The 15,829-nt window shown below is 37.8% G+C and overlaps 1 protein-coding gene and 1 non-coding gene across 4 annotated transcripts in view; one reads left to right on the top strand and one right to left on the bottom strand.

Annotated features, from left to right (window-relative positions):
- WDR70 (WD repeat domain 70) overlaps nt 1-15,829 on the bottom strand; it is a 386,140-nt gene that overhangs the window by 47,239 nt on the left and 323,072 nt on the right. For 2 of the 3 annotated variants that reach the window (XM_033179392.1, XM_033179393.1), the window contains exons 11-13: nt 9,288-9,387; nt 5,980-6,064; nt 4,093-4,231 (exon numbers count right to left, since the gene is read on the bottom strand). The exons of the other annotated variant lie outside the window; for it this stretch is intronic. In XM_033179392.1, coding sequence (XP_033035283.1) covers nt 4,093-4,231; nt 5,980-6,064; nt 9,288-9,387 — 324 coding nt within the window. The remainder of the gene's footprint in view (nt 1-4,092; nt 4,232-5,979; nt 6,065-9,287; nt 9,388-15,829) is intronic. 3 annotated transcript variants of the gene reach the window in all.
- On the top strand, nt 6,669-6,772 carry LOC117066160. The gene has a single exon (XR_004430160.1). It is a non-coding gene; the product is annotated as a U6 spliceosomal RNA (small nuclear RNA).

Raw genomic sequence — 15,829 nt, 5'->3', positions numbered from 1 at the left:
CACTAGTTAAAAAGAAAATTCTATTAGTCATTTCACAATAAATTATCATTTGATGAAAAACTACCAAGCTAATAATATTATTTCAGAGCATTTCCCTAAATACTGGCTCTTAAGAAAAGCTTAAAATTTAATAATTTCAGCTAAATAAAATTAATTTTAAAAACTGACATGTCATCACCAAGTTGTATTTTATCCATTCTTTCTTTCCTATGCTTTTATTATATAAAACAGAGTAATGGAAGCCCTTTATGTAATACATAAAAAGCATAACGTACTGTCTTACAAAAAAAAAAAAGAAGTGAATTTGTAAACTCAAGGTTCAAGTTATATTCTGGAATTCATCTAAGAGGCCAAGCATACTATTCAAATCACAAAGAATTAGATAATAAATGAGAGGGGGGAGAGAGAGAGGGGGGAGAGAGAGAGAGAGAGAGAGAGAGAGAGAGTGTGTGTGTGTGTGTGAGTCCATTCTCACACTGCTAGTAAAAATACACCCTAGACTGAATAATTTACAGAAGAAAGAGGTTTAATTGACTCACAGTTCCACATGGCTAGGGAGGCCTTACAATCATGGTGGAAGGTGAAGGAGGGGCAAAGGCACGTCTTACATGGCAGCAGGCAAGAGAGCAGGTGCAGGGGAACTCCCCTTTATAAAACCATCAGATCTCAAGAGACTTACTCACTATCACAAGAACAGCACAGAAAAGACACGCCCTCATGATTCAATTACATCCCACCAGGTCTTTCCCACAACACAAGAGGAGCTACAATTCAAGATGAGATTTGGGTGAGGACACAAACAAACTATTTCAGTGTATAATTTGAGGAAATGCAATTAGACTACAAGGGAAATGTCTAAAAATTTTAGCAGAGTTGTAAAATGTGTGCAAACATTGTATGATGAAACAGCAAATGTTAAAGAAATATATACCATCTCGCAGCAAACAGACTTGAGAATCTCTACACTGAATATAGAAAGGAAATTTTTCAGAGAATATGACAATGCAGAGAACAGAATTAGAACAAGTTTTGGGTTTTTAAAAAACGTTGTTTCAAAAATAATTATAGAAAATGCCCTTGCTGTAATTTTAAAAAGCTATGTTTTTGTGAAGATACTTTTTAGTTAATAGGAATAACTGCAAAGATCGTTAACATTTTCTGACTGAAAACAATGTTTGGCTCCATATACCTATACTGAGCCTGGTGTTCTAGAATATAAGCATGTAGGGGTTTATTCTGTTTTAGAAGACAGCGTGGGAAGAGCGTAACCAATCATACGTGTTCAGTAAATGAACACATCTAGGACAGACATAATACCATCACTGTCTGTGCCTTAGTCAACTAAGTACACTACTAACTGCTGATATTAAGAATCTGAGATGCTGCCTTTTATGCAAATTAAAACACACAGTTAAGTTCCTTATTACCGTGGAGTGTGGTATTTCCAACACAAAATTATAAAAGAGGTGTCTTTTGGCTCTTCTAGCAAAATGTTCACCTTTCATTCATTCCAAGAAATTTATTTATTTATTTATTTACATTCCAAGAAGACGTAAAACTTGGGACAATAGGTCAAAGGCACTGTTAAAAGCCCCTTTATTTAACATAGCATTCTAATATATAAACAGAAAAATGATACTATTTGATGTTAACAATAACAATAAGCCCTCACCCTCACTAAATCAACAATTTAATAGGACTCCTCAGGGGGTGTGGTTTTGTTCCTATTTGAAGTTCTCTCTTCATCCATCTATTAAAATAGATCTCATAATTTGTCTTCTGACTTTTTTAAGATGATTCAATATTGTATGTTCTGTTTATTTAATGAAACTTCTCCTTTCTTAGCTTCTTTTCATTTGCTCGTCTCTTAAATGATGATGCTTCTTACGGCTCATTTTTCTATCCTTTATTCCCTTACCTTAACCAAACCATCAGCAATCAACATTTCAACTATGCACTAAAAATGTTTTTACCAAACCTGTCTCTTCTTTCTCTTATGCACCAAACTTATTAAACCATCTGCATATTGAGTATCTTTACACAGAAGTCCTATAGGTATTTCAAGCTCAACATATCAAGAACAGAATTCACTTTCTTCCAAAATTTGCTTTATTTTATCTCTATGTATTTTTATGTCAATGAACATTCACCCAGTCTCCCAAATTATAAATTTCTGGCTTCATCTACACAGACTCACCAAATCTTATAAAACTAAACTTTATATTTCAACAAAAATTAACCATTTCAAAACTTAGATTCGAATGTGTCTTCCTTTGCTTTGAAGGAAAAAAAAAAAAACACAACATAGTCATTTTCTTATTGTATACAAGACCAGTTTTACCTTTCTGACTCTAGATATCTCTCTCCTGCCTCACTCTCCAAAGACACACCTATGATCTACAATATGCCTTACTTGCACTTCCCAAGTATATCTCTCACTCATTCAATGAATATTAAGAGCTATCTACGTGCCAGGCACTGTTCAAAGCTCCAAGGATACTGCAGTGAACAAAAAGTTTCTGCCCTGTGTGACTTACATCCTGGTAGAAGACGACAGACAAAATCAAACAAACATACAATATATGAGGGGCGGTGGTAAGTACTATGGAGAAAAAGATCTACCTATAAAAGTAACACAGAGAACACAAATGTATCACACTATGAGACACTGATTTTTCCAGCAAACAGCATGTTCTTCCTATAAACTACAGAAGCCCAGCATGTCCTTAAAAGTGCAATCATATGTCTACATTCCTTAATTTATTTACACTTCAACTTAAGCTACAATTTAAAAATACATCAAGTGTGATACTGAAATGTACAGTCATTTAGAGGCATAGTAGAACACAGATTACATCTGGAACAAATGATTACAATAATTTTACTTTCTGAGATGAAAGTTGATAGATTCGATTGTTTTCTTTGATTCTAGTGTTTTAGTTGGCTCCTAATACACCCAGAAAAATCAATGTGAGTGCTGGCACCTTTCAAATTATGTCATGAGATTAGAATCTATTAAACATAAGTACTCATGTAGAATTAATCTCATTGTTATTTCACTTTTCCTATAATACTCTAACTATACTGTGGTTTTACATTCAGAACCTGCAAATTAAGACTTCATAATAATACTAAAACATTAGAGACAGGAGTTTTTTGCTGGTGATTTAAAAACAGTTGTTCAATTGTCTGAGTCACTTAAGTGCATAATATGTCTCAACTGTTTACCAAGAGCTGAAACAACTGGAAAAACCTACATAAGAACATTGTTTAAGATACAGGACATTACTAAAAGATCTGACAATGAGCCAAAGAAAATGTACACAGACATTAATTGGCCTGTTTCATACTGAGAAAATTACAATGATTTGCCTTACCATGTAAATAATAATACACAGTTTAAAGGAAGTCAAATTTTCCTCTGGGAATTTTCATTCTTTATTGTATAACATGTGGCTCCAGTCTCAGTCTCAGGACATGAACAAATGAATGAATGAACAAGTGAATGCTGGTGTTTTAGTGTTCATATAAATCTGTGAAGAAAACTAATTTTTTTTTTCAAGTGTAGAAGTTAAATCTGAAATGTTTTAAATTTCCAAATAACTAAATAGCAATTAAGTTCAGTGCAAGCTGAGCCTGACTTTAATGACTACAACCCACACAAGCAGAGTTCTGTCAAAGTTTTCATGGTTTCAAGAACAATGTTAAACTTAGTCACTTCTTAACCTTTCACTTTCATCGACAATGCCTAGATCCTCACAAACATGCCCATTGTGGGGTGCTCCTTTCTGTATTCTACATGATGATCATCTTCTTCCCTCCTCAATTTGGTTGGTAGAGAGGGGGAAACATCTCAGGCCCAGCTGAAATTCCTACTAAAGTGTAGGCCCATAGGAAACACTGGGTTGTGGAAAGGGATAGGGTAGATCAGCAGTTCACAACATACTGATAACTCCTATGCTAGAGTGAAAAGCAGTTATCACCGTGCTCTCAGGGCCAGGGCTTATGTTCTACTTAACAAACAAAACCAAAAGATGGGTAAGAGGAAAACTTTATGTATTCTCAAGGCTGAGGAGAAAAGAATATACGTACCGCATCTGTGATGTCTATTTCATACACCCTTTGGAAAGTCCTACGCTCAAAGAAAACAAGTTTGCCATTGCCACATCCTCTTTGAACAGATGTACCAGTGACTATGAGCTTATCATCTGGACTGAAACAGCAATCAGTCCTACAGAAAAAAAGCATTTATGAGTATAAGCTTATGACCTCCACAACAATCTAGCAATAATTAGTGAATTAAATAAAATATAAACATTGCTGTAATAAGAGCTAACTCCTGTATAGGGCTTATGAGTCAAGCACTTGCATTAATTTGTTTAATCATCACAACAATCCTATGTGATAGTTATTATCCATATTTTACTGATGAGGAAACTGAAGAAAATAATTTAATTACACCTTGCACATGGCAACACAAGTAAGTAGTGCAGCTGGGATTCAAACTTAGGCAGTCTGACTTCGGAATCTGTGCTTTTCAACTTCTACATTGTAATGTTTTTTAATGTAAAGGGAGTGTGAAAAAATTAATATAGACATTAAGAGTGTCTACAGACAGATATATATATGACTAATGTCTAAGTAAAATGATTATTTTGGCCATTTTTTTAAAAACTATTTTTACTAACACCACTACCATCACCCCCAAATAATTTGAGTTATGTCAAGTTGAGCACCATGAAATGAGCCACAGGTTGCACTGGTGGAACCTAATTGATGGCTATGATTCCAAGGCTCTTGTTGTTAGCAGTCTGGCCATCTGCTTGCGACTAATCTAAGACATGACCCAAACAAGTTATATAGTTAGCATTACTTGCAGCAGGTATAATAGCTCAAAAAATTGTCATCAGTTATAAACTCATGTTTGTTTGTTTTAACATAAAATGCCATGGGCAGTGGACCATGTTAGAGTTAGTACCGCATTATCACAGTTTCCTTCACTTGACACTTCCATTATCTTCATGCTCTTCTCTGTTGATCATTATTTCATTTCTACCAAAATAGAACAATTTGCCTAGGTACCAACTATAGGACTCAAAGGTCAAGTTTTACCTCAGCTCCTTCAAGAAAATCTTTAAAAGTTTCAGGTGCCAGTTTAGTAGATTGGAGATAACAGTGTTCAGCAAGACAGTCTGAACAAGTGAAGCATGCTGAATTACTGATGTGAATGATTTAAAAAATGAGAAAAAGAGCTGTATCATAAATGCTCAGTAAATATTAAAAACTACTTTGATGGTATTAGAGCTCAGTGTTTTTTTTTGTTTTTGTTTTTTTTTTTTTTTGAGACGGAGTCTCGCTCTGTCCCCCAGGCTGGAGAGCAGTGGTGCAATCTCGGCTCACTGCAAGCTCCGCCTCCTGGGTTCACGCCATTCTCCTGCCTCAGCCTCCCAAGTAGCTGGGACTACAGGTGCCTGCCACCAGGCCCGGCTAACTTTTTGTATTTTTAGTAGAGACGGGGTATCACCATTGTTAGCCAGGATGGTCTCGATCTCCTGACCTCATGAATCGCCCGCCTTGGCCTCCCAAAGCGCTGGGATTACAGGCGTGAGCCACGGCACCCAGTTGACTAGAGCTCAAATTTTTAGAAACCACAAATTTTAAAAAGCCTACCTTGCCATTTATACAATATTAAAAGAACAACTGAATTTCTTAAAATACGTTTTACTACCCCAAGACTTGTGCATGCATACAATACACACAAACACATGAATAAATCAAATACATAATTTTAACTTCAAAAAAGTGAAGTCTGAAGAATGTGCAAAATATATATATATATATTTCAAAAAAAAAGATTTTGATCACTCAAGTCTCTTTTCCAGAAGATCTAAAAGACATATGATATAAATTAACATTAAGGTAAAAGTACTTCTTTTCCATTCTTCTATGCCGATCAAATATTTAAAATATGCTACTTACATGGGAAACATGGTGGGAAGACCTGAGGCTGAAAAAAGTGGCTTGTTAAATTGTCGGATGTCCCATAATTTTAATGAATCGTCACCTGACAGAGGAATGAGGGGGAAAAAAAGACAGAAAAGTGAATTGTGCAAAAAGAACTCACTCCCAGTTTAGAGTCTGCTACACTTAATGTATAACTATAAGGAAGAAAGGGAAGGGGAAGGGGAGAAAGAGGGAAGAAAGGAAGAAAGAAGCTAGATTCACACAAGCATGTTTTACTTTTTTAACTGTTCAGAGAGCTTGAAAACAGCAGCCGCAAGAACAGTTGAAAGCTATTTGATAATGAATTGGGCTTCCAGAAATTACTTTCCAGATAGATGCAAGCTAGACGGAACCCTGGAGAATCTACTCTAAAGTATGATATTAGAGCAGATGGTAGTTCCCCTGTGGTGTATTTGAGCATACATTACTTCTTGAGAAGATTTTAATTTAACAACTATCAGGACTGAAAATAGTTCAATTCACAACAGATTCCTTTTCCCACTGGTGAGTAAAGCTATCCATTAACATTAATAAGGGTGAGCCATGTGATTCCCTTCCCTCCAGTGTAATTCTACCTATAGCTATCATTCTTCACTTTGCTGGGGAGTACAGCTTTACCAAGCCATTTAAAGAATAATGAATATTTTTAAAGAATCACTTTTTGTGCTCGTTTTGGCAGACATATACTAAGACTGGAACAATACAGAGAAGATTAGCATAGCTCCTGCACAAGCATGACATGTAAACTTGTGAAGCATTCCATATTTATTTAAAAAATAAATTTTTAAAAATCCCTTTTTAATATTTCTATAGGGCTAATTCCTGAACAGAACAAAAGCCAAACTCATATAAATAATGTTTTCGCTGTTCTTTCTCCCCAGTGCCCACAGCTGGGACCTGCCTCAACCCCTTGGGTCCAATAAGGAATGAGAATCAGGTACAAGTGAGGAGAATAAAGAGTTCAGTAAAAATCCCCATTTTTACAGTGAAGCTTCCTCTGAAACCCAACTTTTGGCAGGTGCACTAATCCACAACTGGCAGGATGCAGGACCTGCTTGTACTGGGAGAACTTTGTAAGGCTCACCTTTGGAATGTTACTTTATTGCTTTTAGTCTTTTTTTTTTTTGAGATGGAGTCTTGCTCTGTGACTCAGGCTGGAGTGCAGTGGCATGATCTCAGCTCACTGTAACCTCAGCCTGCAGGTTCAAGTGATTCTCCTGCCTCAGCCTCCCGAGTAGCTGGGACTACAGACATGCGCCACTACATCCAGCTAATTTTTGCATTTTTAGTAGAGACAGGGTTTCATCACGTTGTCCAGGCTTGTTTCAAACTCCTGGCCTCAAGTGATCCACCTGCCTCGGCCTCCCAAAGTGCTGGGATTACAGGTGTGGGCCACTGCACCCGGTCTGCTTTTAGTCTTTAAAAAAAGTTACACATCCCCACAATCTTCAAATAATAAGAAAACATTAACCTGTATTAATTCCATCTAATCCAGCAGGTTATGCAGCTAGCAGAAGCACCTTGTAACACCCTGAGGATTCTGCTGAATAGACTTCTACCTGCCATACTGTATACATCCAGGAAGGAAAATGATGGAATACAGTATACATGTGGTATTGACCAATTAAGTTATCCAAAAGCTTGTGTGTGTGTGTGTGTGTGTGTGTGTGTGTGTGTGTGATGGAAGGGAAAGGTAAGAATTATCACCAAAACGGCTTTGACTGAAATAGAGTTACTTTTATACTTCTAAGGGAGTAATTATCGACTGGGTAATTACTCAGTTGAGTAATTATGGGCTCACCTATTTTATCACCTGTGAAGAATTTTCAAGCTACACTCTCCCTTTTTCCCCTCTTCTCCCCTAACTCCACCTCAGAGACTTGGATATACCATCCCAAAGATGCAAGAGTGGATGTAAGAATTCCTAAGTGGAGCACTCATCATTTGAAAACTTTCCCAGGGGATTCAGATACACTCTTGGGATGAGAACCATTGTTTTAAAAAAAGAATATACAGAATTTTAATTGGGAGTCATCTCTGAACTCAAGTAGCAGGTTAGAATTGATGGACCAAAATACATATTTTGTACATATCCACATTTGCCATGTGTATCATAGAGAATTACATGTATATGTATGGATTTTTTAAAGTTATGCAAATGAGAGTAGTTTAGATATAATAGTAAAGTTTCCCTAAAGAGAATCTGAATGAGTTCCCAAGGGTAAAAGGACAGGGACTAGTTAAATTGAGGGGAAAGCTGTGCCACTTCTCTTGCCTCTCTCTTCACTTCCACTATCCTTTACACTGGGTTGTAAAGTCTTTCAGGAAAAGGATTCTGTCTATGATGTTTACAGTTTATACCCAGCACCTAGCATAATGTTAGCTCATAGTAGATGTTCAATATACAGTAGTCGAGTGACTGAATAAATACCTAAATATAGCACTGTTAGATTCACCTGCCTAAAATGTAGCTCCTCCCTTGGTCTACAGAATAAAGGCTATATAAGGCCCTCTGTAGCACAGTTCCCACCTACTTACCATGCTATTAGTATTTCTTTTCTTTATGTGATATTTAAGACCCTCTGTAACATGGCTCCAGCCTACTTACCATGCTATTTTTCTCTCCCCACAAATGGGTCTATAGGAAAATCTTCAGCTATGTCTCATACTCTCCCATAATGCTGCCTTCACTATTCTCCATCTCCTTCTATCAATACACAACCTATCTATGTGATAAAAAATTAGGAAGCTGTATCTAAGCATATGCATGTGGATAAGTAAACTTATAATATGACCATATAGAACCATTTTTGAAAATCTCATCTAGACATAGACTTTTAAAAAAAAACTAAATTGGGTTAGTATTTGAACTGGGGAAGAAAAAAAAAAAAAAAAGCAATGGTCAAGCAACAAATAGAAGACTTTGAAGTACCAGACACAGAATTATAAAATGGTATAGAAAGAATCTAGGTGATCATCTATAAACTTCCCAAGGTAGAAGCAAAGATCATTTTTGTGGAGGCTTCAAACACTTACGGAATTTGAATCGAAATGAAAAACTTAGGCAAAAAATAAGTAAATATTTAAACTTTTTACTTGGTAATTTTTAATACAAACAATGTTACAAAGTTGGAAATGTATTTTAATGAAGAAATCAGACTGGCAAAGGTGCATTAACAAAAATCACAGCAAGCTTTACTAGGCACTAGGGTATTATTGTCATATTTGTTAAAGATGATCATTTTATATGGAGAAATACATCAAAAAGAAAGTTTTTAACCTACCTCCACGAGAGGCAAGGACATTACCATCATAGGAAAAAGTCACGCAAGAAGTGTCTGTGCCTGAGTCATGAGCCTGTTTATAGTGGAACTTAGGATGAACCTATTCACAAAGACAAGCAAAGTGTTAACATCTCACCTGAATTCAGAAGAGAACACTTTTGTGGCAAGAACATTTCACTTTATCATGATGAAAATGATACACACCTATAAGCAAAGTACTAATTTCACGTGATTATAACTTGCTTTAAAAAAAAAAAACCAAATGGCTTTTCAAAATATCCATTTGCTTTAACAAAGAACAGAGAAGGTAAGTCCTAGCAGGAGACATTTTTCCAGATTGCCCTAGCAAGCTCTGTATAAGACAAGACGACAAGACTACAATAACTTCTTCATATTATGCTTATAAAGTTATTGGGTCAATTTCCTGTCTTTATCTGAAAGAGCAAATATAAATTAAAATTACAAATTAGCACATTATTTATTTACCCCAAAATATTTATTGTATTCCTAGGATATGCCATACACTCTGCACATGGTTGGAGTTCTTAAACTATCCTTACTGTGCCTATGGAATGAATAATGATAATAGTAACAGCAGCTAACCCTTATACAATGCTTATCATATCCTAGGCACTATATGTCTTCCCTATCTTGCCTATTTAGTCCTCACAATCACTCTGTAAGTTAGGTTCTATTATTACCATCTCCATTTTATAGTTTGAGAAACTGAGGTACAGAAACTTAAAAACCTTGTCCAAGGCCACACAGTTTGTAAGTAGTAGACCTGAGGGTTTGAACCCAAAAAGACTGTTCTTAAGTACTGCATTATAATCCTTCTCTTACTGATCTATCTTAATAGTATTTTTACTTCTAATGTTGTTTCTAGACAGTTAATGACTTGTAATTCTACCACACCAATCTTGCCACTCAGTTATGACTCAGCAACCAGCACAAGGTACTAGAAGTCAATTACCTCAAGAAGTATGGTCTACATGAACAAAGACATTTAGTCCATTAAAAACTTTGTCCCCTACATAGCTGTCATTAGTAGAGTAACCTCTATAATAGCTATGTGTACGTGCGTGTGTGTGTACCTGCGTATGCACACACACATGCCAGGCTGGCTAATTACACAATGGTTCTGGGCCATTACCAACTTTCTTTTTTTTTTTTTTTTTTGAGACGGAGTCTTGCTCTGCCACCCAGGCTGGAGTGCAGTGGCTGGATCTCGGCTCACTGCAAGCTCCGCCTCCCGGGTTTACGCCATTCTCCTGCCTCAGCCTCCCGAGTAGCTGGGACTACAGGTGCCCGTCTCGTCGCCCGGCTAGTTTTCTGTATTTTTAAGTAGAGACAGGGTTTCACTGTATTAGCCAGGATGGTCTCGATCTCCTAACCTCGTGATCCGCCTGTCTCAGCCTCCCAAAGTGCTGGGATTACAGGCTTGAGCCACCGCGCCCGGCTCCCAGGAGGGACTCACATTGTGTCATTACCAGCAGTGCCCCTGTCTTTCGCTATGGAATTGGTTAGGGTAATTCCATAGCGAAAGACAGGGGCACTGCTGGTAATGACACAATGTGAGTCCCTCCTGGGAGCCACAGGTATGGTAAAGCAAGTGAGCTCATCTCCATTGTTCTAGCAGCAACCCTTAATGAAGAATGAGTCACAAAACAGAGCTTGTGCACTTTGCCCTCCAAATAATATCCCTGACACTCAGTCCCTGGGCTTACACCTAAAAAAATCCAGTAATGAGGAGTACACCACCTTACAAAAGCAGGCCAGTTCATTAAAAATAATAATAATAATCTGCATATACTGAGTGAAAACTGGCTTCTCAGTTCTTCCCCTGGGTAACAGTCTTAGAATTTTATATTAGTGATCATGCTTCCATCTTTCATAAACACAAAGAATTCATTGATTCAATTTATTTTTTATTGAACATCAACTGTATGTATTGCAGACATTCAGTTAAGCAGAGAAAACACAAATCAGCTGAGATAAACACAGCTTCTCAAAGACTGGGCAGTCCCCAGAAAGGATACAGATCAGCACACAGAGTGACAAGTGCTACAAATGGGGAAATACAGAGTAATATGTAAGCACTGAGGAGAAGGTCCTAACCCAAACTTGACAATGAGGGAGAAAAGAGGGGCAAAAATAAAGCAGAGACCTAACGGATAAAGTAAAAGTTAGCAGTTGCAGGAGCAGGAGGTGAGGGCAAGAAAGAGTACTTCAGTCAGAGGATACTGCAGTGTGGTAAGCCAAATTTTTACCCTTGTGACCTCTGACCCCTAGTGTGATGTCCATGAATACCTTACATGGTCAAAGGAGCTCGGCAGGTGTAATTATGGTTACTCGTCAGCTGACCTTAAAATAGGGAGATTATCTTGGATTGCAGGTGGGGTTGAAGCAGTTGCATGAGCTACAGTGCCGACAAGAAAGTCACAGAAATGTGATGGAAGAGGAAGTCAGAGAAATTTGAGACATAAGAGGTGTTTAACATGTCAGTATTGGCTTAAAGATGAAGGGCACATGTCAAGGAAACAGGGATCTGAATCCTGCCAACAACCATCGAGCTTGAAAGAGGACCCTGAGCTCAGATTGAGAGTCACATACCAAGGCAATACTCTGATTTTAGCCTGGTGAAACCCTGAGAAGAAAATCCAGCCACACTATGCCAGACTTCTTACCTACAGGAATTGTGAGAAACCAAAGGCATTGTGGGGAAATGATATGAACAGGCCCCAGATATCAAGGCTGTAAAAGGCATGGGATATGGTTTTGATCTGTGTCCCCACCCAAATCTCATGTCAAATTTTAATTCCCAATGTTGGAGGTGGGACTTGGTGGGAGGTGACTAGATCACAGAGACGGCTGCTTATGAGTGGTTCAGCACCAGTCCCTTTGGTACTGTCCTCATGATAGTGAGTTCTCATGAGATTTAAAAGTGTGTGGCACCTCCCTCCCTCTTCACTTGTTCCTGCTCCTGCCATGTGAGATGCCTCACTCCCCCTTTGCCTTCCACCAAGACTGTAACTTTCCTGAGGCATCCCCAGAAGCCAAGCAGATGCCAGCATCATGCTTCCTGTATAGCCTGCAGAAACATGAGCCAATTAAACCTCTTTTCTTTATAGATTATGCAGCCTCAAGTATTTCTTTGTATCGATGGGAGAACAGACCAATATACCATATTAAGAAGCTCAGATTTTATCCTGAAGGCAAAAGGAAGCTGCAAAAGGAGTTTAGGCAGAGGCGTAGCATGACTAAACTTGCTTTATTATTATTATTATACTTTAAGTTATAGGGTACATATGCAGAATGTGCAAGTTTGATACGAAAGTATACATGTGCCATGGTGGTTTGCTGTACCCACCAACTTATCATTTACATTAGGTATTTTCCTAATGCTATCCCTCCCCCAGACCTGCACCCCACAACAGGCCCCAGTGTGCGATGTTCCCCACGCTGTGTCCAAGTGTTCTCATTGTTCAATTCCCACCTATGAGTGAGAACATGCAGTGTTTGGTTTTCTGTCTTTGTGAGTTTGCTGAGAATGATGGTTTCCAACTTCATCCATGTCCCTGCAAAAGACATGAACTCATCTTTCTTATGGCTGCATAGTATTCCATGTTGTATATGTGCCACATTTTCTTAATCCAATCTGTCACTGATGGACATTTGGGTTGGTTCCAAGTCTTTGCTATTATGAATAGTGCCGCAATTAACATACATGAGCATGTGTCTTTATAGCAGCATGATGTACAATCCTTTAGGTACATACTCAGTAATGGAACTGCTGGGTCAAATGGTATTTCTAGTTCTAGGCCCTAGAGGAATCGCCACACCGTCTACCACAATGGTTAAACTAGTTTAAACTCCCACCAACAGTGTAAAAGTGTTCCTGTTTCTCCACATCCTCTCCAGCATCTGTTGTTTCCTGACTTTTTAATGATCGCCATTCTAACTGATGTGAGATGGTATCTCATTGTTGTTTTGATTTGCATTTCTCTGATGACCAGTAAAGATGAGCATTTTTTCATGTGTCTGTTGGCTGCATAAATATCTTCTTTTGAGAAGTGTCTGTGTTCATATCCTTTGCCCTTTTGATTGGGTTGTTTTTATCTTGTAAATCTGTTTGAGTTCTTTGTAGATTCTGGCTATTAGCACTTCGTCAGATGGGTAGATTTTCTCCCATTCTGTAGGTTGCCTGTTCACTCTGATAGTAGTTTCTTTTGCTGTGCAGAAGCTCTTTAGTTTAATTAGATCCCATTTGCCTATTTTGGCTTTTGTTGCCATTGCTTTCAGTGTTTCAGTCATGAAGTCCTTGCCCATGCCTATGTCCTGAATGGTTTTGCTTAGGTTTTCTTCTATGGTTTTTACAGTTTTAAGTCTAACATTTAGGTCTTTAATTCATCTTGAATTCATTTTTGTACAAGGTGTAAGGAAGAAATCCAGTTTCAGCTTTCTACATATGGCTAGCCAGTTTTCCCAGCACCACTTATTAAATAGGAAATCCTTTCCCCATTTCTTGTTCTTGTCAGGTTTGTCAAAGATCAGATGGTTACAGATGTGTTATTTCTGAGGCCTCTGTTCTGTTCCATTGGTCTATGTATCTGTTTTGGTACCAGTACCACGCTTTTTTGGTTACTGTAGCCTTGTAGTATAGTTTTAACTCAGGTAGCATGACACCACCAGCTTTGTTCTTTTTGCTTAGGATTGTGTTGGTAATGCAGGCTTTTTGGCTCCATATGAACTTTAGTTTTTTCCAATTCTGTGAAGAAAGTCATTGTTAGCTTGATGGGGATGGCATTGAATCTATAAATTACTTTGGGCAGTATGGTCATTTTCACAATACTGATTATTCCTATCCATGAGCATGGAATGTTCCTCCATTTGTTTGTGTCCTCTTTTACTTTGTTGAACAGTGGTTTGTAGTTCTCCTTAAAGAGGTCCTTCACAACCCTTGTAAGTTGTATTCCTAGGTAATTTATTCTCTTTGTAGCAATTGTGAATGGGAGTTCACTCATGATTTGGCTCTCTGTTTGTCTGTTATTGGTGTATAGGAATGCTTGTGATTTTTGCACATTGATTTTGTATCCTGAGACTTTGCTGAAGTTGCTTATCAGCTTAAGGAGATTTGGGGCTCAGACGATGGGGTTTTCTAAATATACAATCATGTTATCTGCAAACAGGGACAATTTGACTTCGTCTTTTCCTTACTGAATACCCTTTATTTCCTTCTCTTGCCTGATTGCCCTGACCCAGAACTTCCAACAGTATGAGAGAGGGCATCCCTGTCTTCTGCTGGTTTTCAAAGGGAATGTTTCCAGTTTTTGCCCATTCAGTATGATACTGGCTGTGGGTTTGTCATAAATAGCTCTTATTGTTTTGAGACATGCTCCATCAATGCCTGGTTTACGGAGAATTTTTTGCATGAAGGGCTGTTGAATTTCGTTGAAGGCCTTTCCTGCATCTATTGAGATAATCATGTAGTGTTTGTCTTTGGTTCTGTTTATGTGAGGGATTACATTTATTGATTTACATATGTTAAACCAGCCCTGCATACCAGGGATGAAGCCCACTTGATCATGGTGGATAAGCTTTTTGATGTGCTGCTGGATTCAGTATGCCAGTATTTTACTGAGGATTTTTGCATCAATGTTCATCAGGGATATTGGTCTAAAATTCTTTTTGTTGTTGTTGTTGTTGTTGTGTCTGTGCCAGGCTTTGGTATCAGGATGATGTTGGCCTCATAAAATGAGTTAGGGAGGATTCCCTCTTTTTCCATTGATTGTGATTGTTTCAGAAGGGATGGTACCAGCTCCTCTTTGTACCTCTGGTAGAATTTGGCTGTGAATCCATCAGGTCTAGGACTTTTTTGGTAGGTAGGTTATTAATGATTGCCTCAATTTCAGAGCCTGTTATTGATCTGTTCAGAAAATCAACTTCTTTCTGGTTTAGTCTTGTGGGGGGCTGTATGTGTCCCGGAATTTATCCATTTCTTCTAGATTTTCTAGTTTATTTGCATAGAGGTGTTTACAGTATTCTCTGATGGTAGTCTGTATTTCTGTGGGATTGGTGGTGATATCCCCTTTATCATTTTTTATTGCATCTAATTCCTCTCTTTTCCTCTTTAATAGTCTCGCTAGTTGTCTATCAGTTTGTTGATCTTTTCAAAAAACCAGCTCCTGGATTCATTATATTTTTTAAGGGTTTTTTGTGTCTCTATCTCCTTCAGTTCTGCTCTGATCTTAGTTATTTCTTGCCTTCTGCTAGCTTTTGAATTTGTTTGCTCTTGCTTCTCTAGTTCTTTAAATTGTGATATTAGGATGTCCATTTTAGATCTTTCCTGCTTTCTCTTTTGGGCATTAAGTGCTATACATTTCCCTCTACACACTGCTTTAAATGTGTCCCAGAGATTCTGGTACATTGTATCTTTGTTCTCATTGGTTTCAAAGAACATCTTTATTTCTGCCTTCATTTTGTTATTTACCCAGTAGTCACTCAGGAGTAGGTTGTTCAGTTTCCATGTAGTTGTGCAGTTT

Source organism: Trachypithecus francoisi, unplaced genomic scaffold, assembly GCF_009764315.1.
Source record: "Trachypithecus francoisi isolate TF-2019V2 unplaced genomic scaffold, Tfra_2.0 Lachesis_group2, whole genome shotgun sequence".
NCBI classification, from domain to species: domain Eukaryota; kingdom Metazoa; phylum Chordata; class Mammalia; order Primates; family Cercopithecidae; genus Trachypithecus; species Trachypithecus francoisi.
This window is presented reverse-complemented; position numbering and strand designations above follow the sequence as displayed.